The 25,258-nt window shown below is 53.3% G+C and overlaps 6 protein-coding genes across 6 annotated transcripts; 5 read left to right on the top strand and 1 right to left on the bottom strand.

Annotated features, from left to right (window-relative positions):
- The first annotated feature begins 278 nt into the window (after positions 1-278).
- QC763_119610 (uncharacterized protein) lies at positions 279-1,848 on the top strand. Its single transcript, XM_062908548.1, has 2 exons — positions 279-866; positions 926-1,848. The coding sequence occupies exons 1-2, from the start codon at positions 390-392 to the stop codon at positions 1,418-1,420; spliced, it is 972 nt and encodes a 323-aa protein (XP_062771656.1). The 5' UTR covers positions 279-389; the 3' UTR covers positions 1,421-1,848.
- On the bottom strand, positions 1,317-2,540 carry QC763_119620 (uncharacterized protein). The gene is made up of 3 exons (XM_062908549.1): positions 2,316-2,540; positions 2,181-2,238; positions 1,317-2,112 (listed from the first exon to the last, which is right to left on the bottom strand). The coding sequence occupies exons 1-3, from the start codon at positions 2,366-2,368 to the stop codon at positions 1,726-1,728; spliced, it is 498 nt and encodes a 165-aa protein (XP_062771657.1). The 5' UTR covers positions 2,369-2,540; the 3' UTR covers positions 1,317-1,725.
- A 3,308-nt stretch (positions 2,541-5,848) lies between these two features.
- On the top strand, positions 5,849-7,768 carry QC763_119630 (uncharacterized protein; the record flags this gene model as incomplete). The annotated part of the gene is made up of 1 exon (XM_062908550.1): positions 5,849-7,768. One exon carries the CDS (start codon positions 5,849-5,851, stop codon positions 7,766-7,768), a length of 1,920 nt encoding a protein of 639 aa, XP_062771658.1.
- A 1,775-nt stretch (positions 7,769-9,543) lies between these two features.
- On the top strand, positions 9,544-12,755 carry LEU4 (2-isopropylmalate synthase (Alpha-isopropylmalate synthase) (Alpha-IPM synthetase)). The gene is given in 5 exon segments (XM_062908551.1): positions 9,544-10,258; positions 10,264-10,405; positions 10,545-10,689; positions 10,744-12,324; positions 12,388-12,755. Coding segments are annotated over 4 exon segments (1,839 nt in total). The 5' UTR covers positions 9,544-10,258; positions 10,264-10,397; the 3' UTR covers positions 12,493-12,755.
- A 981-nt stretch (positions 12,756-13,736) lies between these two features.
- kap95 (karyopherin Kap95) lies at positions 13,737-18,176 on the top strand. Its single transcript, XM_062908552.1, has 5 exons — positions 13,737-14,387; positions 14,507-14,565; positions 14,637-16,860; positions 16,915-17,023; positions 17,080-18,176. The coding sequence occupies exons 1-5, from the start codon at positions 14,336-14,338 to the stop codon at positions 17,267-17,269; spliced, it is 2,634 nt and encodes an 877-aa protein (XP_062771660.1). The 5' UTR covers positions 13,737-14,335; the 3' UTR covers positions 17,270-18,176.
- A 2,768-nt stretch (positions 18,177-20,944) lies between these two features.
- On the top strand, positions 20,945-24,708 carry QC763_119660 (uncharacterized protein; the record flags this gene model as incomplete). Its single annotated transcript, XM_062908553.1, is given in 8 exon segments — positions 20,945-21,860; positions 22,043-22,135; positions 22,209-22,890; positions 22,946-23,353; positions 23,412-23,633; positions 23,684-23,741; positions 23,798-24,485; positions 24,495-24,708. Coding segments are annotated over 8 exon segments (2,778 nt in total). The 5' UTR covers positions 20,945-21,447.
- Positions 24,709-25,258: the final 550 nt, after the last annotated feature.

Raw genomic sequence — 25,258 nt, forward strand, 5'->3', positions numbered from 1 at the left:
GAAGGGGTGGAATGGGGGAAGGGAGAAGGGAGTATGGGGAGATATTATGTATACCCATCGGCTTGATGTCAGTTCGGAGTAAAGAGACAGGTTGACCTGTATGTTTAACTTTTATGTGCTGGCCGCTTGATGTGACTAAACCTACAGGTGCTGCCTTCTTGTTCCAATTGCACTACATGACTTTACCTAGCTTTTGTTTTGCAGCAGTGAAAGTAGGGGTTTGAGCGTCATTGTCAACCTTGAATGTTCAACCTCCCAACCCAACCACACGTGACCCACTTCTTTTTGACCCTCAACTCTTCAACCTTCTTTCACACCTCGAACTCACATCAGCACTCCTCTCCAATTTTCCACTTTCACTCTCCCTCTTCCTTTTTTTCGGAGTCAAAATGTCAAAACCACCCAAACCCCTCCCTCCCCCCTCTCAAAGTTTCACCAACCGCAAAACCAAAATCTTGTCTGCCCTCTCTGTCCCAGACGCAGAATACACCGACCTCTCGCCCAAAGGATCCGTCGATGTCGGGATCCGCGACCTCATCGACGAAATCAACGCCCGGGAAGGGCTCGTGACAACAAGCAGTTGTGCGGGCAGAGTCAGCGTTTACCTCGAAGGCCGCTCTACTGGTACCTCTCCACAAGATGAGCGGGAGGAAGCAGCAACAGCGGGAGGGGTGAGGAGTTCGAGTGCTGGGGGGAAGGGAGGCGGGGAGTGGCTGTTTGTCAGCCATGATCCCATCTCTTCGTTGCCGCCTGGACAGCTGGAGCGGGGGTATGAATCGTTGTTTGGGTTGGTGTCGTTGCAGGGTCAGGAAGGGGAAGAGGGTGACGAGAAGGGGAGAATGGTGCACTTCAAGTTTGAGCCCATGGTAGTCTCACCCCCAATTTTTTTTTTTTTTTCCATGATGAAAGGGACTAACAAGATTAGATTTTACATGTATTAACGGCATCACACTCCCACGCCCAAAAGGTCATCCAGGCGGGCATGGAGGCTGGCTTTCGAGAGACGGGCGCTGTGAGCTTACTTTCACGGCAGGACGACGACCACAACCCTGTTGTTGCTGTCAGGTCGATGGGGTTGAGTTTTGAGAGCTTGATCGGGGTGGAAGGTACGGATGGGGTGAGGAGGGCGGTGGTTGGGAGGGGGTACTTGGACCGGGTGGTGAGAAATAGTGAGAAGTTGTTCAAGGAGAATGAGAGGCGGATTGGGAGGTTTAGGGAGGCACTGAAGGGGTGGTTTGAGGAGGGACCTAAAAAGAAGGATGGTTGGGAGGATGCAGACGCAAGGAGGGAGAGGAAACGGTCGGAGGGGCTGAGGAGAAAACAGGAACTTGAGAAGGGGAAGCAGGAGACGACTGAAAAGGAGCAGCAAAGTGAGGAGGGTGGTATAGGAATCATACTTGAGCCTCCTGAGGTTCTGTAAAATAAACAAGCTAAAGTTGAAACATTTCATCATTTTTGGGGTTGGTGAAATGCAATTTGAACGCCTGCTTGCCTTGCTTTCCAGTCCATTGTCTATAGCTGCTCACTTTTAAGCCTCGACTGAGTGATATCTCCCACCAGCCCTCGGCACCCTTCGATATGATACAAGTTTGACACCCCTTGGTCAGTGCTCTCAAAGCCAACTCTGGGTGGTTCGTCATCTTCACCTCGTTTTAATCCCTCTATGAACACCGCTCTCGGCCCCTTGCCTTCGTTTCCCTCCGACTACCAACTTCGTTACCACCCCTAACTAACAACCTTCTCAACCCACCCCTTCTCCACCCTCCTCACCTCCTCCTTAAAAGCCTCCACCTCCCTCCAGCAGTCCAACGGCCGCCTGTCATTCTCCCTCAAGCACCTCACCACCCCAGACCGAGCATTCTCCAGGCTCTCCGGCAGCTGGGACCGGATCCTCTTGCGCTCCTCAAGCTTCTTCTGGAGAGCTTGCACTTCTTTGGAGACAGTATACGAAGTCTTGGAGTTGTCGTCGGCGGTCTTGTCGTCAGTCGACTCGGCAAGCTTGGCCTGGGCGGCGCGGAGGGCTTCAGATTCTTGGTCGCGGAGACGCTTGAGCTCGGCGGCGACGCGGGCTTGGATCTCGAGCTCGATGGCCTGGAGACGGGAGGCGTCGGTCTGTGGGGAAGAGAATTAGCTTCGAGGGAGCAAGGAGATATGGTGGGGTGGTGGTGGTGGTGGCTTACCTCGGGGGAGGACTGGAGGTGCTGGACGAGCTCGGCGGAGAGGCCTGCTGAGCCGGGGCTGTTTGTAGAAAATAACGTCAGTTTAACTGGACTGCTGCTGAGAGCTTCGTGAGCCGGGAAAGTAAATAGACATACGCCTTCCAGGTCTGGGGAGCGGTAGCCGCTGGCTTGGACGAGCTCGAGCCCATTGTGAGGAATTGTCTGGTTGTACGGGGAGGCGCACAGATTAGGTGGGCGATTTGGGGGGGATACTATCGAGTATCAAGGGGTCCCTCGAGGGTTTTTGGCGAGCTCGTCGTCGTCGTCGGCGCCAATTCAGTTTCACTCGTGATGCTGTTCCCGGGTTGGGCTTGGCATCTCAATTCCGGCTTTACTTTCTGGCGGGAATTTCCGGCCAATGCAATGACGGGATTACGGTGTTTGGGGCACGGTGTTGGCACTGTGTGGTGTAAGCTAAGAGGTGGGATGACGCTTGGGCCTTATCAACTTCATCTCAACACCTATGGTTTTACGGAGTATAGTGATCAGATCCCATCTCGCGCTCTGCGATTCATTCCTATTCTCTTGGTTTAGTAAAAGGTGGCGCTTTCTCAAACTGGACAGCACTGCCGATTCAGCAGGATCTCCGTATATGTCTTCCTGGCTCTCACAATCTAATGTCATGGCATTGACACTATAGTTCTTCGAGTTCATCCCGGCTGCCTCGTCAAGCTCGTAAACCGATCCGCAAATGGCAAGCATGGATAGTCTCATGTCATAGCAGAAGCACGGATCTCTGCGCGTATCACCAGTGTATCCAATCCAAGATTGAGACTTCCATCACTCTTTGTCGGCCATGTTGGCAAACTCACAGCTTAACCGAGACCTAAGCTAAAGATATCATTTTTGATCAGCCTCGATGTCTGAAAGCAACTTGACTGCCTTCCACGGCCTTCCCGGGATATCGGATACGGTGAACAGATCTGGGCTCGGCTTCGACAACGGCCTGCTAGATGATCTTCCAAGCATGGAAACATAGCCCTCCGAGCCGATATGGTAAGATTCGTCGAGGATGGGTAAAAGAGTCCACCACCTCGCCACCACAGTATCTCACGGGGTGTAACGAAACAGAATACGAACAGACAGCGGTTACGCAGTCATTTCCGGAAGCCGTGGGCCACAGCTCCTTGGAACAGTAAATACAGCCCTCGGCTTGATACTCGTACAACAACCACCATTGATCGAAGCGAGCGCCGAGGGATCGCGTGCAAATGTTAGCCCGATGGAAACATTGATTGCGTCGTGTGTGTGCTGTGCCATGTGTGGTTTGGCCTCCGTATCCAAAATCGTGCCGGCGCGCGGGCTCTCGGAAGTTGGACGAGGCAGAGCTTAACTTGCCCTCCTTCGGCAGCTTCCGCCACAAACATGCCAAAACGTGCAAGAGTGTTCCGTTCCCAGGAAGGGATACATTCCAATTAGGTTGATGGTGCCTGGGAGCGATTCAAAACGCCCAAGGTTGAAAAATGGCGCCCCCAGCCACATCACATCACCACAGGCCTCACTACTGCCCATCACCAAACTCTGTCATCCCGACTCTTTGACGAGTTCCAAGTCCTTGGTTTATGGCAAATGGGAACACCCGGGTACCTGCCTTGGGCCTGCAGGCCGGTTTGTCGCTCTCTCAAGCCAGTGCCAGTGGCACAGGGATGCAGAAGTAGGGAGGCCTGTGGGACGGAACGGCGATCCTCCAGTTGCGCGGTGAGTGATGGGATGACAGTATGCTGTAAGCACAGTGAACATGCGCGATGGTGAGAGTCGAGTCGGAGAATATTTATCGCTTGGAGACCGGGCCGTAAGAGACTTGACAAGAGATCTTGGACGTCTCATATTTACAGAACTTCCGTCCTCTACTTTCCCAGCCGTCTTCTCGATGACTTGGCAACGGTAATACTTGGCACCTCAGGGCTGGTGTCTTGGTTGTTTGTGTAGGTTACAAAGCTGTTTTCTTGGCGGGGCGGACTGTCGGGGCAGGGGTTTGAGAAACGCCCTGGAAAACACTGGACCAATCAGAAGCTCCCAATGGCTCAGCTGCCTCAACTTCTGAATCCCGTTGCTGCTGCCCCGCGCCCTATGAAATCGCTTTGAGCAAGACACCGACGACATGGTCGTCATGTCTTGGCTTTCCACCCTGCCCCTGGACAACACCAACCATTTCCACCGCCAGCCCATGGATATGACCCCTCCAGACTGTTCGGTCTGGATGCAGGGCCCTCCGCCTGGTCTTGATAGGGTGCGAGTGGCAAGGAACTCCGGGGACCCCACGCTCGTTGGGAGCGTTGGGAACCCATCCCGGAGGCCCGGTTGGATGACGGCAGTTTGTCCAAAGTTCTGTCAGCCAGAATGGGCTGGTCGCGCCGCAAAAACATGTTCCCTTTTGGCCCTTCGCTTCTGCGGCTCACTCAGGGGCAAGATGCGAGATGGCAGGCAGGTGGGCAGATGCCACATCATGTACCTGGATCCCGTACATATCTCGGATGGTGCCGTCAAGTGACTCCAGTGCTGCCACGATGGTTTCTCTTTTTTAGTTTCCTGCCTTTTGTTTTTTAAACTTTGGAGAGTCTGTGTTGCCCTCCGACTATCATCTCCTTACCCTCGGCCCATTTTCTCATCCCTTCTATCGGGACCATCTTGGTTTGCCTTCTAGCCCGGTGCTTCAGTCACTTGGTACACGGACCAGAGTCGGACTGTGTCTGGCTGTCTGTGTTATTGTGTGAGGGACGACTTGAAAGAGAAAAGGGCGGCATTTCGCAATTCGAACCGAACGATATCTGTCTCTTCTCATCTCGCCCACTTCCCTTCGTTTGAGCGACCCTCCCTGCGAATTTTGGGATTCATCATTCGACATATATCCCTGGGAGCTCTCGCGCACACTTCTTTACGCGAGTTCCACGGTTATAACCTCTCTTTGTTTCTTGTATGCCCTCTCTGGTTCTCTTGTGCAGGCCAACAAAAGCACATTCACTTGGAATCCCGTGGGCAATCTCTATTGTCTGTCTTTTGGAGCCAACAACAATTGACTTTTCTCGCCAACAGTACGGCAGTCGGCACACGACCTGGTCATCCACCCGGCTTGTTTACATTGTCTCCGCCCGCAGCAGGTACCACGAAAATTATTACCCCAGGTTACGAACCAGACCGGCGACGTTCTAGCCTCGTTTCTAGAGACCGTTGCGATTGCGCTGGGCCAATTTAGTGACATCTCCAGATCTGTGCGGGCGTTTCGGCGCCAAGTCAAGGACGGCCTCGACGACGGTCTCAATTTCGACCTGACGATCCTGGTCAAAGCTTCCTTTATCAACACAGGGTCATCAATTTTTTCTGGAGGTTGCCTGTCCACCGGGGGATTCTTCCTTGTTGTGGCCCTCAAGAGCACGCGAGGGCAGGGGACCTGCTCCTCTCGTCCTATTGTCCCTCCCTCTCCATTGTTGGCCACACAATAGCAATGTATGTGGCCTAACGTCCAATCTTGACGCGGATTCACCCACTGCGGTTCAGTGACAAACAAACGGCTGGGAAAAGAAGCAAGTCACTGGGCGCATTGGAGCAATTCCATATCTGTTTGACGATCACGATCACTTCGACTCTTTCGACTTCGTTTCAATCTTCCATTCCACCACCCAACCATCAAGATGCGTGGTCTCAGGATGGACCATCCTCGGCGCGGGATCGCTGATCCAGACCTCGCTTTTCCCGAAGCACTACTTCAGCTACGAGACACAATACCAACAATCACCAATACCCAAGAAGTACCAATATCCAACCCTACCATCACCCCCTATAATACAGGTCTCAACGGCGTCAATCAGCCAAACAACATGCTCTTCACCGACATCCTCTGGTGGACATTGGGCGGCTTGGGGGTAATGATACTGCTCATCAGGATAGGACAGTTGGCGTGGGCCAAGCTACGGCTGGTTTCGGCGATGAATACGAAGGGGAGGCAACAGCATTTCTGGAAGGTCAAACAATGGAGTTGGATGCCCGGTCTGAAGAGGTCACTCATCTACGCCCCATTATGGAAGAAGAGGCACAACCGCGAGATCCAGCTCTCCAGCGCTGTCAACATGGGCACTCTCCCATCGAGACTCCAAGCAGCGGTCCTCCTCGTATACCTGGGTAGCAACCTCGCATACATGTTCGTCCTCGACTGGCAACAAGCAAACAAGTACGCCCTCTGTGCCGAAATTCGTGGCCGATCAGGAACCCTCTCCGTCGTCAACATGATCCCCCTGATCATCTTTGCCGGTCGCAACAACCCCCTTATTGGCCTTCTCAACATCAGCTTCGACACCTACAACCTCCTCCACCGATGGATGGGTCGCATGTCCGTCTTCGAGGTCCTCATCCACTTCATCGCCTGGGCTGTCGTCCAAGTAGCCGACGACGGCTGGGAGGGTGTCAAGCACAAGATCCTCTACGACCGCTTCATCAGCTCTGGCACTGTCGGCGTCGTCGCCATGTTCGTCATCCTCGTCCTCTCCCTTTCGCCCGTCCGCCACGCCTTTTACGAGTCCTTTCTCAACACCCACATAATCCTCGCCCTCGTTGCCTTCATCTGCACCTGGATCCACTGTGTCTCCGCCACCGTCCACGGCGGTCTCCCCCAAATCCCCTGGGTCCTCGCCATCTTCATCCTCTGGGGCGCCGAGCGCTTCGCCCGCGTCATCCGCCTCGCCTATGCCAACCGGTCGTCTAGGGGTTATACCACCGCGACGGTCGAGCCCATGCCCGGCGAGGCCTGCCGAGTGACGATGCACCTCCCACGGCACATCCCCGTCAGACCCGGCCAGCACGCCTATCTGCGTTTCGCCGGTCTCAAACCCTGGGAAAACCACCCCTTTTCCATCGCTTGGTTCGAGCATACATACTCTCCTTCTTCCCTCCCCACCTACTCCTCTTCATCCTCCTCAGAAAAACACCCCCCGGGAACAACTCCCACCTCCACCACCGTCAGCTTCATCATAGGCGCCCACACGGGCTTCACCCGCCAACTCTACAACACCGCCCGTGCCTCCCCCTTGGGAGCCCTCACCCTCCGAGCAGCCTTTGAAGGCCCCTACGCCGGCCACCACAGCTTCGACTCTTACGGGCACGTAGTCCTCTTTGCTGGCGCAACAGGAATCACCCACCAACTCTCCTACATCCGCCACCTGATCAACGGCTGCAACGACCGCACCGCCTGCACCCGTCGGATCACCCTCGTCTGGATCGTGCGCGATCACGAGGTGTTGGAGTGGATCCACCCCTACATGGAGCAGATCCTGCGCCTCCCCAACAGGCAAGAGATCCTCCGGATCAAGATCTTTGTGACGAGGCCAAAGACAGCGATGGGGGTTAATGTCCTGAGCACGAGCGGGACGGTGCAAAAGTTGCCGGGCAGGCCGAACGTGGTCACGCTGCTGGCTAAGGAGCAGGATGAGCAGATGGGGGCGATGGTGGTTGGGGTTTGCGGTCCGGGGGGGTTGGGGGATGATGTTAGGGGTGCTGTTAGGGGGATGCAGGGGTTGGGGACGGTGGTGGATTTTGTGGAGGAGAGCTTTACTTGGTAGTGAGCAGGACAGTAGGGGTTGGGGTTGGGGTTGGTTCACTTCGATGGTATTTACTTTCTTTGGGAGGGTGGGTGGCTTGGTGATTCGGATAGGATAGGGGGTTTACATTCTTTCTCTTTTCTCTATTCCCTTGGCCTTTTTATTCTTGGGTGGGTGGTGGTTTATCACTGGGTTTTGTGTGATTTTTTTGTAAATAACGGGACATGAAGGGTGCTTTTGTGTATGATGTTGCTGGATAACGGGGAGAGAAGGGGGGGGTGGAAAGAGCGTTTTATATACCCTATAGACGGGCCTTGGCTTGACACGCAGAAAGCGAATGGCTTTATGGCTTAGATATGGAGAGGCAAGATAATTGATATGAATTACTGTATCTGGTCTTCTTTCTCAATTTCATGATATGCGACGTCCAATGATGTTCGCTGATGCCACGCAAACATCTGTCTTTTGCCCGACGTCTGAAGAGTTCAACTCAGGTACGTGTTTTATCCTTGAACGCGTTCCTGTGAATGTGATAGGCTGCTACCTGAACTTCAAACTCTTGACAGACGGATGTCATGGAGTTCGGCTTTAACACTGTGACACCACAGGTCTCTTCAACTTGATTTCTGAATTTACAACATGCCTAAATTGAAGACATGAAGGGATTGGTAAATCCAACATCCTGCCCTGTTGTCAATTCGCCCTTCAGTTTGGTACTTGACAGCTCCGTCACTTGACATCAAGCCCACGGGGCTGCAGGGCTCGGCTTTCCATCGTCGTGATGTAACTCGACATATCGTGTTCCAAGTTTCATGACCCATTGTCACCATTCTCGAAAAACACGGCTCAATATGTCCACAAACGTCACAAAGCCTTCAGTCTCGAGCACGACATATCCCAGAATGGACGTTTATACAAGCCAACTCCGACTTCGGCTTACACCACCACATGGCAAGGACCTCCATGTATAAGTCGATTACGTACAGCCACTTCAGCTGTTGATTTCGACTACAACCCTAACGATCAGCAATGTATCAGATCAGATGTTCCTGAGTAGCATTGATCGACAGCGGGAATAGTTGCAAGCTGGTGGTTATATGCAGGTTGCAACGTCTCCGTGCCGTTTCGTGGGGTAAAAGTCTTTGGTACTGGTCTGTTCAGCCGTGCTTGGGGGCTCGGGGAACCTGGTTTTGAAGGTCATATAAAACAGGATTTCGGTGACAATTTCAGCAGCTGGATGGGTAGGACAGAAAAGGGGCAAAGGTAGGTGACACGGGAAGGGGGAAAAGGGGCCGTATGTTGCGGTCTGTTTGCAGCATGCAGTCGAGGATGCAGGTATTCTCTGGTGACTTCGGGAACGGGGAAGTGCCAAAACGTGATGTGTCGGTAGCCGGTGAGGCTTGCGGGGCTCGGCATTGGATGTTCTAGTGTAGTCGCGAGAAGACACGGCGCATGTAGGAGATATAAAACCCGTCGACGGGTGATGCGCTTGGATATTTCCTGATGACTGGTGGTCAAGAGTCCCATGTGTGGGTGTTGAGTTGATGGCGCCATCCGATGCTTGTTCGGTTTGCAGCGGCCGTTGAAAGGTCGGAGGGTCCACATTTTACGTAGGTGGATTCTGATGCCCCTCCAAGGCCGGGAAACCCCCTCTTCCGCTGGGAGCATGAGGTTGACCGGTGATCGGCGACGAATCGGATGGGGATCAGAGGCTTCGTTCCAGTTGATATTTGACCTGCAAAGGCAGAGGCCAAAAGCAGGTCGGCCTCACGTCAACCCGCCCACGCAGGCCATGGATGGATGGCCAGAGCGTAGCAGAGAAAGAAAAAAGTTTGTGCAGGGCTGGCAAAGGAGTCGACGTTATTGGTTCTTGGCTTGCTAGTGGAGGGGTTCGGGTTCGGTGCTGGGGTAGCACAGGGATCAACTGCACGACCCCGCCAATCCATGGTTTCTGCTTTCAAACTTCAGGTATCTGTCCATCATGTGCTGTGTTCTCAAGGGCGCATCTCTTCTTCACGGCAAGCCTCAACCGGCTGCCGACCGAGCTGGCGTGCTTGCTGGCGGATGTTGATTTGGTGGCGAGTCCCAGGAGGGCGTTTATGTATGTAAAACGGGACTCGGGCGAATGCTGGGCACTCAATGGCAACGGCAACCCCTCGGCTGGGTCCCATGCTTTCCTCTTTTGTTTCGCGGTAGTGGCATTCTCGGGCGCCCTTGGCCGGTCTTTGCGCCGTGACGATTACGGGGACTCACCTCGAATGACTCAGGCCCGCCAGCTTGTTTCGTCTCTTTAAGTATCCATGATCTACCCGTCCACCTAGATCTCCATTGTCCATATATTCCATATCTACCTACCTACCACCTATAGGCACACCGCTTTGTTTCTTGCTGCTTCTCATCCCAACTTCAACGGGCACTTGGCCGCCAATTTATCAAGAATCTTCCCTGGGCTCCACGAGTAATACCTAGAGTCTCTCTCTCCCCAAGCTCTAGGTGTCCGGTCCCTCTCAGTTCAGTTGCAAATCACAGTACACCTACTGCTCTCGGCCCACTCTACTTGCAGCAGCTTAACTTCCTCCGTCGCCCCTAAAGGCCGTTGCAAGGCATCCATCAAGCACCTCTTGATTCAACACCCCGCATCTCGTCCACCATGCCTATGTAAGTTTCCAGATTTGACCCCATTGTTTTCCATGGAACATGGCAGCAGAACACAGTAGGACAGCTTTCCCTAGTGCCACGAAACACAAGACACAAATCCGGAAAACAATGGCTAACCGGGGAATTTGTGGTGTCGTAGGCTCAAGGATCCCTCCAAGAAGTACAAGAGGTTCCAACCTCTGAACCTCCCAGACCGTCAATGGCCAGACAAAGTCATCGAGAAGGCCCCAAGATGGCTGGCAACAGATTTGAGAGACGGCAACCAGAGTCTGGTTGACCCCATGGTATGTCTGGAGTCCGACTGCTAGACAACAGTTCGGCTAACGATGTTCCCTGCACAGAACGGTGATCAAAAATGGCGTTACTTCCAGATGCTCACCGAGCTCGGCTACAAGGAGATTGAAGTATCCTTTCCCTCCGCTTCCCAGACCGATTTCGACTTCACAAGACGTCTGATCGAGACCCCGGGCGCCGTACCCGACGATGTCTGGCTCCAAGTCCTGTCGCCCTGCAGAGAGGACCTCATTCGCCGCACAGTCGATTCGCTGAAGGGAGCCAAGAAGGCCATTGTCCACATCTATCTCGCTACCAGCGAATGTTTCCGGAGGGTTATCTTTGGATTCTCGGAAGATGAGAGCGTGGTTCTTGCTTCCAAGTGTGCGGCTCTGGTACGGTCACTGACCAAGGACGATCCGTCGCAGTCGGGTACCGAGTGGGCATTCGAGTTCAGTCCCGAAACTTTCTCGGATACCAGCCCAGAATTTGTTGTCAGGATCTGCGAGGCTGTGAAGGAGGCATGGGGCCCAACCAAGGAGAACCCCATCATTTTCAACCTCCCGGCAACCGTCGAGATGTCCACCCCCAACGTCTATGCCGACCAGATCGAGTACTTCTGCCGCAACATCTCCGAGCGCGAGAAGATCTGCGTGTCCCTTCACCCTCACAACGACCGCGGCTGTGCGGTTGCTGCGGCCGAGCTGGCCCAGATGGCAGGAGCCGACAGAGTAGAGGGGTGCCTGTTTGGCAATGGGGAGCGGACAGGAAACGTTGATCTGGTCACTCTTGCCCTCAACCTTTACACACAGGGCGTGACTCCCAACATCGACTTCTCGGACCTCCAAAAGGTCATCAAGACAGTGGAGGAGTGCAACAAGATCGAGGTTCACCCACGTGCGCCGTACGGTGGGTCTCTGGTGGTGTGCGCTTTCAGCGGATCTCACCAGGATGCTATCAAGAAGGGCTTCCAAATCCGGGAGAAGGAGGGTAAGGAGTACGACGACCACTGGCAGATTCCTTACCTCCCTCTGGACCCCAAGGATATTGGTCGCGACTACCAGGCCGTCATCCGCGTCAACTCGCAGTCTGGAAAGGGTGGTGCCGCTTGGGTTATCCAGCAAAACCTGCATCTGGACCTCCCACGTGGTCTGCAAGTCGCTTTCGCCAAGGTCGTACAGGCTATGGCGGAGCAGAAGGGTCGCGAGCTCCTTCCCACTGAGATTACTGACCTCTTCCGGGAGACTTACCACCTTGACAAGAACTCCCGCTTCAACATTGTTGACTACAACGTCAACCCCGACCGTTCCGCCTCTCCCGCACCTCCGGCCCCTGGCAAGACCCAGGATACTAAGAATCTGATGAGAGTCTTCGAGGGTGTTATTTTGATTGACGGCAAAGAGTACAAGCTCCGCGGCCGTGGCAACGGTCCGATCTCCAGTGCCGCAAACGCTCTCCGAACCATTGGTATTGACTTGGATGTCCAGGACTACAAGGAGCATGCTGTCGGCCGGGGACGGGAAGTCAAGGCGGCGACATTCATCGAGTGCGTGGCCCCGGGTGTGGAAGAGAAGGTTTGGGGAGTGGGCATCCACGAGGATGTGGTCCAGAGCTCGCTGATTGCGCTGCTTAGTGCTGCCAGCAACGTAAGTGAAGTTGATGTACACCAAGTCATTGATAGTGAGAAGCTAACGCAGTATTTGCAACAGTTTGCCAGCAGCCGCCATGGGAGCCCTATTATTCCCAAGCAGACTCTTACCAATGGCGGCCTCCAAGTTCCGGACATGCAGTCCCTGGAGCACAAGGCCGAATAAGATGCCAACAAACGGGGCATGGGCAAAGACTGAGCAACGAGCGAAGACATGACTTGACACGACAGGCCTTGATTTTCATATGAGTTTATGCAGAGAGGGTGGGAAAATTTGTTTCATGACATCTCCTTGATCATCACCCTTTTTCCAACATTGTTATCGGCACTTAGTGGTGTTTGTTTGCAGTTACCTTAGCCGGGGGGTAGCATGGGTGCATCACGGTTCGAAAAAAAAAGGGGGCTTCGGGAGTGGTTTACTTAATACCAAAGTTTTTTTTGGGGGGGGGGAGAGGTTGCTGAGACAAGTATTCGGTGAAAAGTTATGGTTTTATTTCATGGCTGAACTTCATGGCTTTATAACATGGTACTTGGTGATTATTTTGAGAAACCGATTCAATGAAATCTTTAGAGACATCTGGAGTTAATTTATGCGCCGTGCCAGGTTCAGACGCGGGGTGTGTTCGGGAATTTATCGTTTCATTGATCGCACTCATAGATACATACCTATCAATATTCAGAGAACAGCATTGTTTCTGTTGGGTCAGTCTTATGTTGGTGTTGCGATGTCGGACAGGTGGGTAAACCAACAAGGCTCTGAAAGAGAAAGAGTCAGTGGTTGCCTTGCCCAGCCATGGGCGACCCTGATTGGTGGGTTAGAGGAGGCGCAGAAGTGTCTAGAAGAAGTTCCATTCAAAACAAACGGCCCTGCAGGGCTGAAGAAATGGATGTTTCTTTTTTTTTTTTTTTTTTTTTAACACGTGAAGGCCTTGTTCAAGACATGCTGATCCTTGACACAGATGTCAGAAAGTGATTCTAGCATCGGTAAAACTTCATCAAAGCATGACAGGTCAGAAAGGAGTTGTGTAAGGCAAGGGTACTGACAGCAGAATCCAGAATCACAGTCTTCTTTGGGCATGCTGTTTTGAAGGGGTCGGCTCTTGCTCCCTATCAGGCTGCCAGGCTGCATGACAGAGGGGAGAGCCCCATTCCTGTCGCCTTGCAGATTGACGAGATGGTCAGTGCTCTTGTGTCTAGCGAGGGGCAGCCCCACCTAGAAACGTGTGCACCAAGGTTTTTGACACTGGGCTACCCTCCTGAGAACACTGCAAAAGTGCGGGGCTCCATATGGGTTCAGAGTCTGGCCGCACAGTGCGGGGTCAGGACCACGGCAACAAGAACGTTCATTCACGTTGAGCGTCCACCGCTTATATTATGTAGAGCAAAGTAGAAACTGGTAGTGGTCTAGTCCAGAGTCTGGTTGCTGTCTGCTTGTCTGCCCTGCATCAACTCGCCATCGTCTTCTTCCTTTTCCAGAGACCGCTTCTCCTTGCCTTCCTCGATCACATCCTCGACAGAGACTAGTAGTTCGTTGGCAAATACCCAGGACAGTTTTTTGTGTGCTGTCTCGCAATCAACTCGTCTACATTCGACACACTCCTTTGCGTGCCACTCGTCTCTGCCTAGCAGCCATACAGCGGCTTTGCTCGGTTCTGGCATCCAACAGCTCTTCAGACTTGAAAGGTGCGGTTGTTGACTCGAAAGACAGAGTGTATTGCCCAATCTCTACAGCCTTTTTCTTCCGCTGTAAGTCGTGTTTGCCGAACCAGAGAGGCAGACAGACGTACGTGTCTGGCTGTTTGGCTGCTTTTGGAGCTCAGAGGAACTAACAGCGGCACTAAGACTTTGTAGTCCTAATCCGATAAGCCCCGTGGATCCACGACCCCCCGCTTGTGTTCCACGCAAACTTTAGCTGCGTCGAATACCAACTTTCTCCCTGTCAACACTCCCTCCTCTCACCTTCACACCAACCCGTTTTCCATCCCGGACACGGTATCCAGACAGCAACCATGGAAGGTTCTCCGGACATCAACACTGTCCTCACCAACTCGCTGAGCCCTGGTAAGTCTCTTGCTGCCTTCCTCCCCTCTTTGCAGGCGCGCTGCGGTCAACGTGAAATGACGTTGTGATCATCGTTGAATCTCCTCTGACACCCACATGCTAACTGATTTTCCTTCCAGATGGCGCGCTCCGTAATGCCGCTGAGCAGCAGCTCATCCAGGCCGCTGAGCAAAACTTTGTACGTCTTTGCTGGCCTCGCCCTCCTCAGCCCCTATTCTGGCGGTCTCGCTAACATGTTCTGTCCTTCAGTCACAATACCTCCTGACGCTCGTCCAAGCGTTGGCGAATGAAAATGCCGAAGGACATATTCGAGCCGCCGCCGGTATCGCTCTCAAGAACGCCTTCAGTGCCCGCGAGTTTGCCAGACAACAGTCTTTACAAGCGAAATGGCTGAACCAGACCGACCAAGAAACCAAGACCCGCGTCAAGCAGCTGGCTCTCGAGACGCTTTCCTCCACAAATGCCCAGGCCGGCCAGGCTTGCGCTCAGGTCGTCGCTGCCATCGCGGCGATCGAGCTGCCCCGTGACCAGTGGCCAGATCTTATGGCGTCTCTTGTCCGCAACGTCAGCGAAGGCAGCCCCCACCAGAAGCAGGCCTCCCTCACAACCATCGGGTTCATCTGCGAGAGCCAAGATCAGGATCTGAGGAACAGCTTGATTGCCCATTCGAACGCCATCTTGACGGCAGTAGTACAGGGTGCTCGCAAGGAGGAGACCAACCTCGAGGTCCGTCTCGCTGCCATCACCGCGTTGGGTGACTCCCTCGAATTTGTCGGAAACAATTTCAAGCACGAAGGCGAGCGCAACTACATCATGCAGGTTGTCTGCGAGGCCACCCAGGCCGAGGACTCTCGGATTCAGCAGGGTGCTTATGGCTGCCTGAACCGCATCATGGCTCTCTACTATGAGAACATGCGGTTCTACATGGAGAAGGCTCTGTTTGGTCTTACCATTCTGGGCATGAAGAGCGATGACGAGGATGTTGCCAAATTGGCGGTTGAGTTCTGGAGCACAGTATGCGAGGAGGAGATTGCCATTGAAGATGACAATGCCCAGGTTGAGAGCTCCGAGCAGATGCGCCCATTCTACAACTTCAGCCGCGTTGCCACCAACGAGGTCGTCCCTGTTCTCCTCGCCCTCCTCACCAAGCAGGACGAGGACGCTTCAGACGACGAGTACAACATCTCGCGTGCCGCCTACCAGTGCTTGCAGCTCTATGCCCAGTCGGTTGGAGCTGCTATTGTCCCTCCAGTTATTGCGTTTGTCGAGGCCAACCTCCGCCACGACGACTGGCATTACCGTGATGCCGCCGTCTCTGCCTTTGGTGCTATCATGGACGGTCCGGAAGAAAAGACCTTGGAGGGGATTGTCAAGTCAGGAATGGGCCCTCTCATTGCCATGATGGATGATCCTTCCATCCACGTTAGGGATTCGACCGCTTATGCGCTCGGCCGTATCACCGAGACCTGCGCCGATGCCATTGACCCTACTCAGCACCTGGATGCTCTGATCCGCTCGCTCTTCAACGGTCTTATGAACACTCCCAAGATGGCCGCTTCTTGCTGCTGGGCCCTGATGAACATTGCCGAGAGATTTTCTGGTGACGGCGAGTCCGCTCAAAACCCCCTGACTCCTCACTTCAACCAGAGCGTCACAAACCTGCTTGCTGTCACCGGCAGAATGGACTGCGAGGCTTCCGTCAGGACTGCTGCCTATGAGGTTCTGAACACGTTCGTGCGCAACGCTGCCAGCGAGAGTCTCCAGGCTGTCGCCTCTCTTTCCACCGTTACCATCGAGCGATTGGAGGGCACCATCCCAATGCAGGCCCAGGTCGTCAGCATTGAAGACAAGATCATCCTCGAGGACATGCAGACCAGTCTCTGCACCGTCCTCCAGGCCATCATCGAGCGCCTGGACAAGGAGATCGCTCCTCAGGGTGACCGTATCATGCAGTGCCTGCTCCAGATTCTGAGCAGCGTCAACGGAAAGTCTAGTGTACCCGAGGGCGCTTTCACAACCATCAGCAGTCTTGCCAATGCGATGGAGGAGGACTTTGTCAAGTACATGGATGCCTTTTCTCCATTCCTTTACAATGCTCTTGGCAACCAAGAAGAGCCGGGTCTCTGCTCGATGGCTATTGGCCTCGTCAGCGACATCACACGGTCCATGGGCGAGCGCAGCCAGCCTTGGTGCGATAACTTCATGAACTACCTGCTGAACAACCTCAGGAGCACTGCTCTTGCGAACCAGTTCAAGCCTGCCATCCTCCAATGCTTTGGCGATATTGCTGGCGCTATTGGTGGCCACTTTGAGACATACCTCTCCGTCGTTGCGCAGGTATTGCAGCAAGCTGCTACCGTCACCGCCGGCGCCGAGGGCTCCTATGAAATGTTCGACTATGTCATCACCCTGAGAGAAGGCATTATGGATGCTTGGGGTGGCATCATCGGAGCCATGAAGTCTGGCAACAAGAGTATGTTGTGTCCCCTATTCTTGCATGAGAATGTAACTGACCCATTTCTTTTAGCTGCTGTCCTCGAGCCATATGTTCAGTCAATCTTTGAGATGCTGAACGTCATCGCCAACGATGCTAACCGCAGCGAAGCTTTGATGCGGTCTGCCATGGGTGTCATCGGGTAAGTTACAGTTCATGGTCATTATTCAAACGCGGCTCTTGCTAACAACCAACCAGTGATCTTGCCGATGCTTATCCTAATGGCCAGCTGGTTGAAGCCTTCCGTGCGGATTGGCTTACCGCCATGATCAAGGAGACGCGCCAGAACCGCGAGTTCCAGCCCCGCACCATTGAGACTGCTCGCTGGGCCCGCGAACAAGTCAAGCGTCAAATCGGCGGCGCTCAGGGCATGATGTCGCAAACATGAAGCAAAAAATAATCTTGGCCAGCAAGGAGCTGCCATATCCTCCCCTCCCTTCCTTTGAGTGCTGAGACCCATCTGCGTCGGCCCCAGTGGCACCCGACAGTCTGTTCAGCAGTAAAGTGGCCCCGTCAACCTCCCCCCCCCCCGGATCCCCCTAAGCAGCGCAACCTCTGACGACACGGCACAACACAATTCCTACCACACCACACACATCACATGGACGAGTACCGAGATGCACAGACGGTGTATATAGATCCCATTGCACTATTAATTCGGACATCATACCCCTAGAAGACACTACACTATTTTACCGTATCTTTGCGACTGCTGGCACTGTTTCACCCCCCTTTTTTTTTTAATTTTTTTTTATCTTGTTTGTTTGTGGGACGGCATAGAGCGATATCATGTACTTGTTCCATGTTTCCAACGGGTAGGGGCATGGAGCATATGACACCATCATGTAGAGTTTTTTATTCAGCGCATTATTACCCAAAAGGCGGCGGCGGCGGGACGGATGGCTCAAAAACCGGTTCAAGTGGACAGGTTCTGGAGTTTGGATGGGAGGTCAAAGGAAACGATGATAGCGGAATTCGAACGCAGGTTGACATACACATGGAGTTTTGATCATGATCTAAGCAATGCATGTATTGCCAGGACCGCTACTCAACACGCAGCACAAGAAGAGCAGCAACAACACACCAAGAAAAGCACCTAGCGTGTCGATTTGGTCATCATGGTTTTGCTCGACATGAATGGCGGGAGGGTGGAAATCGGGAAACGGATCTATACCCACCGTTTTCTTTTTGCTTTGGCGGACCTTTTGTCGAGTGACGAGAATGGTTTTTGCTATTGTGATTACGGATTAGGTAGACAGAGAGAGCTAGGAATGAGAAGTTACCCCTAACAAATAGGATGAGGCTGGCTGTGTGATGTGACTGCTGTTGCGTGTATGAATACCATTAGAGATGAGATGTAGTATCTTGATGATGTCAAGTCTAACGTCTATGGGTTGTTTAGAACGGTGTTGTCCCAAGAAATGATGCCGTAACTCAGGTAGTATGAACTGTGCCTCCCGCGCGGGAGAAGATGTGGTAGGTAGGTGGTACAACATCTGGATCCAGGTCCATCGAGGTCTATACACACATACACACACACACTCACTCACACACAGACACACAAGCACACGGAATGAAACGGGACGGATGGACGGGCCCGGCGAGCGGGGGGGTGGCGGGACGGGTTAGTTTGATTTTGGGATTCTGAGCCGTTGCTGCTGGTTTGAAGACTTGCGGGGATGGCCTGCTCAGATGAGGAGGTTGAGATTTGCCGTGGTGGTATCAATCTGGTAAGACGGGGGAAAGGAAGAGGTTGAGAAGATGGGGGTAAGGTAGGAAGGTAGGCAGTGATTGGGGATCAGATAAGATTTCCCGCTGGGTGATTTAAAGGCTTTTAGCGGAGGCGATGAGTCTGGGAGGACCATGGATGAGGGGTCCAGGTAGGTAGGTGATGGCTTAGGCAAGATCCAGCTGCCGGGTGCTGTCGGCTTGGGAGGTGAAGAGGATTGGGTATGGGGGGAAGGAAGTGGCTGTTGGTGTTGGGTAGCGCTTGGTCTTCTTCTCTTGGGTTGCTTACTCACCCTCCTACCCCCTCCCTAGATGTCCGGCTGGTGCTTTAAGGGAAGGTCGGGGTAGGGCTCCTCTCCGATGATGAATAGGCAGTAGCTTTGTTGTTTTGTTAGCAGGCTGGCAATTCCAGTTATTCGTAACCTACCTAGGGTTTCACTTGGGACGGAATTGGTGGATTGCCATGATGGGCTTGAGATGGGGATGGGCAAGGCTCGGGTGATTCGGGCTTTGGTCGGCGGGTTTGTTTTCCCAGTTACACAGAAGAGAAAGGGAACGAGGGCTATTACGAGAACTCTTGATGAGGGGGCGTTTCTTGGGCTACGGCCCGTTCTTATCATGTTTTGCAGCTTTTTGTGGTTCTGGTGCAGTAGAGGACTGGTTCCTCCTCAGTAATTTGTGTTGTTGTAAGAGACAGAGAAGACATGGGGAGGAATGGGTGCAATTTCTTTTGGTCAAGATAATAGTCCGGGATGGATTGTTCGTTTTATCATTGGGCATGTATTTGGTGATGGTTGGGGTTGTGTTGGTGATGCTGGGGGCTCGGTGTGGTGGTGGTTGTGTAAGTGGGACAGTGCGTGGGCGTCTTGCTCTGATCTGAGTAGATAAAGCACAATTCTGAGTCGGTACATTCTACGTTACTGATTCTGCATCTTCCAGTATTCAAAGTATGTGTTTCCCGGAGTTTCGTTTGGAAGATCGATGTCGATATCAACATGAAACCAGATGTGAACATGTCCAGACAGTGTCGTTAACACTGTTGTGGGAGTTCAAGCGTCGTTTGTTCAGGGGTCTGTTTTGGGGGTTCTTTCTTGTCACACCGTCGGGCAGCACTTCAGCGAGCCTCCTCCTCAATGCCCCCACACTCTCACGTCTCTCGCTGTGACACTTTTTCTGGACTGTGCCGCTGCCGTGGTGGGTGTGTGGGCAGGCAGACAGGCCAGTGGGCTGGCGGCAGGTCGTGCAGCATGAATCGAATCGGGGCTTATTCCGTGCCGTCGTGTTGGTGGGCATTTGTGGGTGTGGTCGCTCGGCAAGCAGCGGTTGTGAGAGTGGACTTGATGGACTAGAACTCTTGGCTGGGCTGGCAACGAGGACCGGTCAGGGTGGCAATGTGTCTGCTTTGATGGAAAGTACCCAGAGGCTCACAACCACGGAGCACGGCATGTCAGACGGCGGGAAGGGAAGGGAAGGGAAGGGAATGCGAGTGGGTGTGCCGAGGTGGTGGTGGGGGGAAGAGTATCTGGGGAGTTGGAGAGAAGATCAGGAAAATAACGGCAGGTAACATAGTCTCATCAGGGATGGCCCGAATATTGGGACAATAGAGGTGGACGGTTTTATGTTGCAATGTCACACTGCAATGGCAGGCAAGCCAAGGAAGTACAAGGTAATTGCCCGAAATAGTCTTTGAAGAAAGATCAAAGATGATTTGCATGATACTGGATGGTTTTGCAGAGCAGTCTGACACGCCACGCAACACCCACTACAATGATACAGCCCGGACTAGGCTCGCCATATTGCACCATGATGGAAATGGGACGGAAACGTGGGACCAGGGGGATAAATGACACGATGCTGCGTGGATGGACACTCGGGCGGCAGGCCGGCCTTGTTGGTGATAGGCAGTGCTCCGCGAGAACCAACGAATACGTCTCGTCGCTATCTTTACGACGGGATTTGATCCGTTCGTACATGGAGTTCAAGGATAATGTGCCTCACTCTCAATAGATAATACCATAACCACGTGTGGCTGGTTTTCTATCAGCCTTCTGGGGGGGAGGGGGGAGATGTGACGGACGGAAACCCGGCGAGGGGAGAGGGGAGAGGGGGGTGGGATGAAGCAAAAGAACGAACTATAGTTGCTTTTTCCTCGTCTTCTTCTCTCTCTCTTTTCCTCTCACCGGTGAACCAATCCTCTATCACCAAGCAGCACGTTTCATGGCATTATACTTCAGTGTCTTGCTGAGAGGATAGTTTAAAGCCAGCGCCAGCACGGCCCAAGCGACCAGTGGAATGTTCCTTTTTCTTTTTTTTTCTTTTTTTTTTTTTTTTCTATGGCTCGAATTCAAGCCTGAAGCACCCCCGCAGTTTGCCCCGAAAAGAGCGCCCGGCAACACGTTTTCCTCCACTTTTGCCCTGGAAGGTTAGCTGCCTAGAGCGCTGCCGTCACGTTTTGCAAACACCCCCACACCCCCTCGACCTGGCAACTCACAGAGCTCAGATTGGACCTCGACTTTGCCCTGCCGGCAACATTCCCACCCCACTGGCAGCAACAGCTGCTTCTTTCCGGCGTCCCTCCGGCAAGCATTCGACCATCTGGTCTTCGTTCTAGGCTTCTTGTTCGTTTTGAATATCCTTAACAGTGGTGGAATACGGCGGGAAACAAGTCCTGGTGCAGATCAAAACCTCGCGAATCGTGCATCGCGGCGCGCGACGTGCGGCTGTGATTTGCATCGCCGGTAGTGCTGAGGACGACACACCGGTGTAAGAGAGTGCGAGCGAGACCGGAAGGCAGGAGAGCAACATCAGGAGGTCGCTGTCGCAACAAAAAGATAGAAGATGGATGTTGAAATGAAGGGCGTGGTTGCTCCTGATGCTGCCGGTGCCAACGTCACGATGGACATGCCGCCTCCTCCGCTGCCGGCTTCTGCTATTGCGGCTGCCGCCCAGTTACAGCTGCAGCAACAACAGCAACAGCAACAGCAACAGCAACAGCAACAGCAACAGCAGCAGCAGCAGCAACAGCAACAGCAACAACAGATCCAGCAGCAACAGATCCAGCAACAACAGATCCAGCAACAACAGATCCAGCAACAACAGATCCAGCAACAACACCCACAGCATCACCACCATCAATTGCAGCAGCACCCACAGTCGCCGGTAGCTCTAGCACATCCACAACAACAGCAGCCATCCCAAGCCCCTCCAGCGGCTCCACCTGTCAAGAGGAGAGCTCCTATTGCCTGTCGAAGGTGCGTACTTTGATCCTATTCTGTCTATCGGTTGCCGATCAAACCAGTCGGAATCTGTTTGGTGCATATATGCCCAGAAGCTCAGTTCCCTGTTTCCCTCCATTTCATCTTAGATGTTGCCAATGTGTGCCAGGTTGTAAAGCTCCTTGACCTAACATATATCTTGTTCGCCTCTACTTTAGATGTCGTCGTATGAGAAGCAAATGCCACCAAACGGACAAGGGAAAGCCACCTTGCCAATCATGCACCGATGCAGGACTTGGACCAGAAGACTGGTGAGATCAACCTCATCCCAATGACCTAAGGGATTTCCTTTGTTTGTCAGTGATTGCTGATGCGCGTGTAAAGTGTCTTTCCAGTCCGCGGCCAACCAGATGAGGACCGCGAATACCGGCACCCTCGGGTCCGGGCTGATAAGAATAATAAACGAGAGGTTCTCAAGTTTCGAAGGGATGTCCTGGACCAGCAGCAGCAGCAGCAGCAGCAGCAGCAGATTCTAGCCAACGGAGCGGTGATGAGCCCGGGAGGAAAGCTCATTGCCCGAAGCCCGGACGACTGGGAGGTCCTGCCACCGTTGGAGGATATCCTAGACGCAGTGAACAACTTTACGAGACATTACTTCCAGTTGGGATTCATCCCCAAGCAGAGGTTTATCGAGAAATTGACGGTTAACCCCCGGTCAGTCAGCTTGTTTCTGCTTCTGGGAATACTAAGTGTCAGCGCTAGGTTGACGCCGGCGTTGGTCGAACGGTACGGTGGTGCTGTGAACGCGGCCGAGATCTTCATGGAGCATGCTTCGGCTGTGGCAATGATGGAGCTATACAGGGAGCCAAGTCTGGAGAGGTGCCAGGCGTTCTATCTGTTGAGTATCGCGCAGCAAGGGAGTGGTCTGACTCACAAGAGCTCGATCAACATGGCCGTCGCTATGAGGATGGCAACCCTGCTCAAGCTGCACAGGGAGGAGACGTACGTCTTGGTAAACCCAACAAAGGAGCTGGTAATCCAAGCCGAATCAGCAAGGAGAACATTGGTACGTTCTTGAATTGTCGAAACCTGGAGAAGGGGCTTGCTAACCGTGCATCTAGTGGATGCTTCACAGCCAGGACAATTTGCACTCAAGCGCACAGTCGCCTGTGCTGCTGGCAGCCAGCGACATCACGGCATTGCTTCCCTGTGACGAGCAAGACTTTGCGGCGGCTCGGGAACCCAAATCGAGAGCAGCTCTCGAGGACACCCAACCTGCATTGGAGAAACCCGAGCTGATTGCTGACCCAGGGAGGTCACTGTTTGCGACGTTGATCCAGGCGCATTACTACTGGGGCAGGATCTCCAGACGGGCCATCAGTCACGATAAGAGCGCGAGACCGTGGGAGCCAACCAGTCAGTATGCTGTCCTGGAAAAGAAACTGGCCGAGTGGGAGGCATTGCTGCCGAATGACCATAGGTGGAGCAGCCTGTTGCTGAAGGGCTACAAGCAGGAAGGTCATGATCTGGTGTGCTTATCGAACGCTATTTGCTGCGTGGCCCTTTGCTAATTTGAGTTTTATGCAGGCATATCTCGGAGTGACCATGACGCCGCGGCTCTGCAACATTGTGCTCCGTAAGGCGTACATACACAACATGATCAACCATGGCACTTCAGACGCGACCTTGGCGCGCTTTTGGAATGATATGGCGCAAGAGCTGTTCAGAAATGTCAAGGAGTTGTATGAGCAAATCCAGATCCAGTACGGAGACAGAGCTCCAGACGAGGGTCCCGGAGCCCAGATGGCTGTAAGAATCATTCGGCTTTTGGCACTGAGAGCTGTACTGACAGATGGCAGGCTTTCTGTGTATATACATGTGGCTTCCTGGCATGCTATCTGTGCAAATATCCCAAGTGTAGGTTCTACCTTGCTGGCTAGCGATGGCAAGGAAATATGCTAACATTTTCACAGTGTGTGCCGACTCTATTCTCGTGCGTGATGCTCCGCAGATTGTCCAGCGCATCCTCGGTATCCTGAACGAGAGCAAGAACATCTGGCCGCTCGCGTCTAGGTGGTTCGACCACCTGGAAAAGTTTTCAAGAACGAAAACAGGAATGGCAGCAGAAACGCAGGGCAGCATGGCTGATAGCGTGAGTGCTCCGAGTTCGAACAGCACACAAGCCCACCCCATTTCCTCTCCTCCACCCCCTTCTCCATCTTCGGGAGACTTAGTGTCTTCAATCCAGAGAGATCCAATCCCTCACGTCCTGCAGCCGGCGCTCAAGGATGTGTTCACGCCGATCCAGCCGCGTCTCCTGCCAGCGTCAACTCCTTCGACCGAAGGCGCCAAGAATCACAACGGTGTGGTGTCCCCAACATCCACACAAGGCAGCGGTCCAAGCTCTGCCATCTTGCCGCTACCCCAGGGCTCGCCTCCCTCGGCCAATTCTCATCAGTTGTATATTGATCCCAACTTGAGATTGCCACTGCCTAATGCGCCGCCGCCTCCGCACGCACCTCAGCAGCAACATCAGGTCCAGTCGCCTCAGCAACAACATGTTCAGCATTCACCGACAGGAGGCGGTAGGCAGTCCACTGATGGGCTTGGGCTTTTGTTGGAGGCGTTCGATAGTCATCGGACGGCTTCAGGACCTCCCGGGCCTCCCGGGCCCAGTCAACATCCTCACAGCGCTGAGGGACAGGGCCCACCACCGGGCGCCCCGTATGATCCTCAGGCGGCACCGCAGCCGTATTACACGCAGCATCAAGGGTTGCCGATGAATGACGGGTATGAGAACGAGTTGGGGTATTACATGAGCGATGGGGTGCCTCAAACTATGCAGAACTGGGTTGGGACGCCGCACATGTACACGGGGTACTAGTGCTTGGTTGAGCGAGATGGATCATTTTTGGTACTGGCTTTTTTTCCTTTGATGTGGGTGGATGGGTAGTCGTTTGATAGCGGGAGTTTGGGAAAGAGATATTTCGTCGTTTAGGTCAAGGGTATTGTTTTTGCTTTGGGGATGACTTTTGTCATTCTTTTGCCTACGGGGATACGAAGGTAGGCTATGGGATAAAAACTTGGACCAGGAAATCGGATGGCAAGTGTCTTTTGTTAACATGTTTCTGAACTCTGGAGCTTTGGGGGTAACAGCGGTGGATTTTGATCTGCTGCCTTTTTGCTTATGGGGCTACTTGTTTCCTTCAGTCGACCCGGCCATTATTGTTTCCTTGTGTCTTTTAGTAAGGAAGAAGGAGTGATACAAATCTGGAGTCTTGATTCAATGACAGGGGAATAAACAGCATTTTCTTCTTGCCCCTGAATGCTGGGCCCAGCGCCAAGTGGTGTTGATGTGCATATATCCACTAGGATTCGATTATGGAATATGCAACCACCAGCGGTCTATCCGAACTTTCGCCGCCAAGCGCGGC

Source organism: Podospora pseudopauciseta, chromosome 1, assembly GCF_035222475.1.
Source record: "Podospora pseudopauciseta strain CBS 411.78 chromosome 1, whole genome shotgun sequence".
NCBI lineage: Eukaryota > Fungi > Ascomycota > Sordariomycetes > Sordariales > Podosporaceae > Podospora > Podospora pseudopauciseta.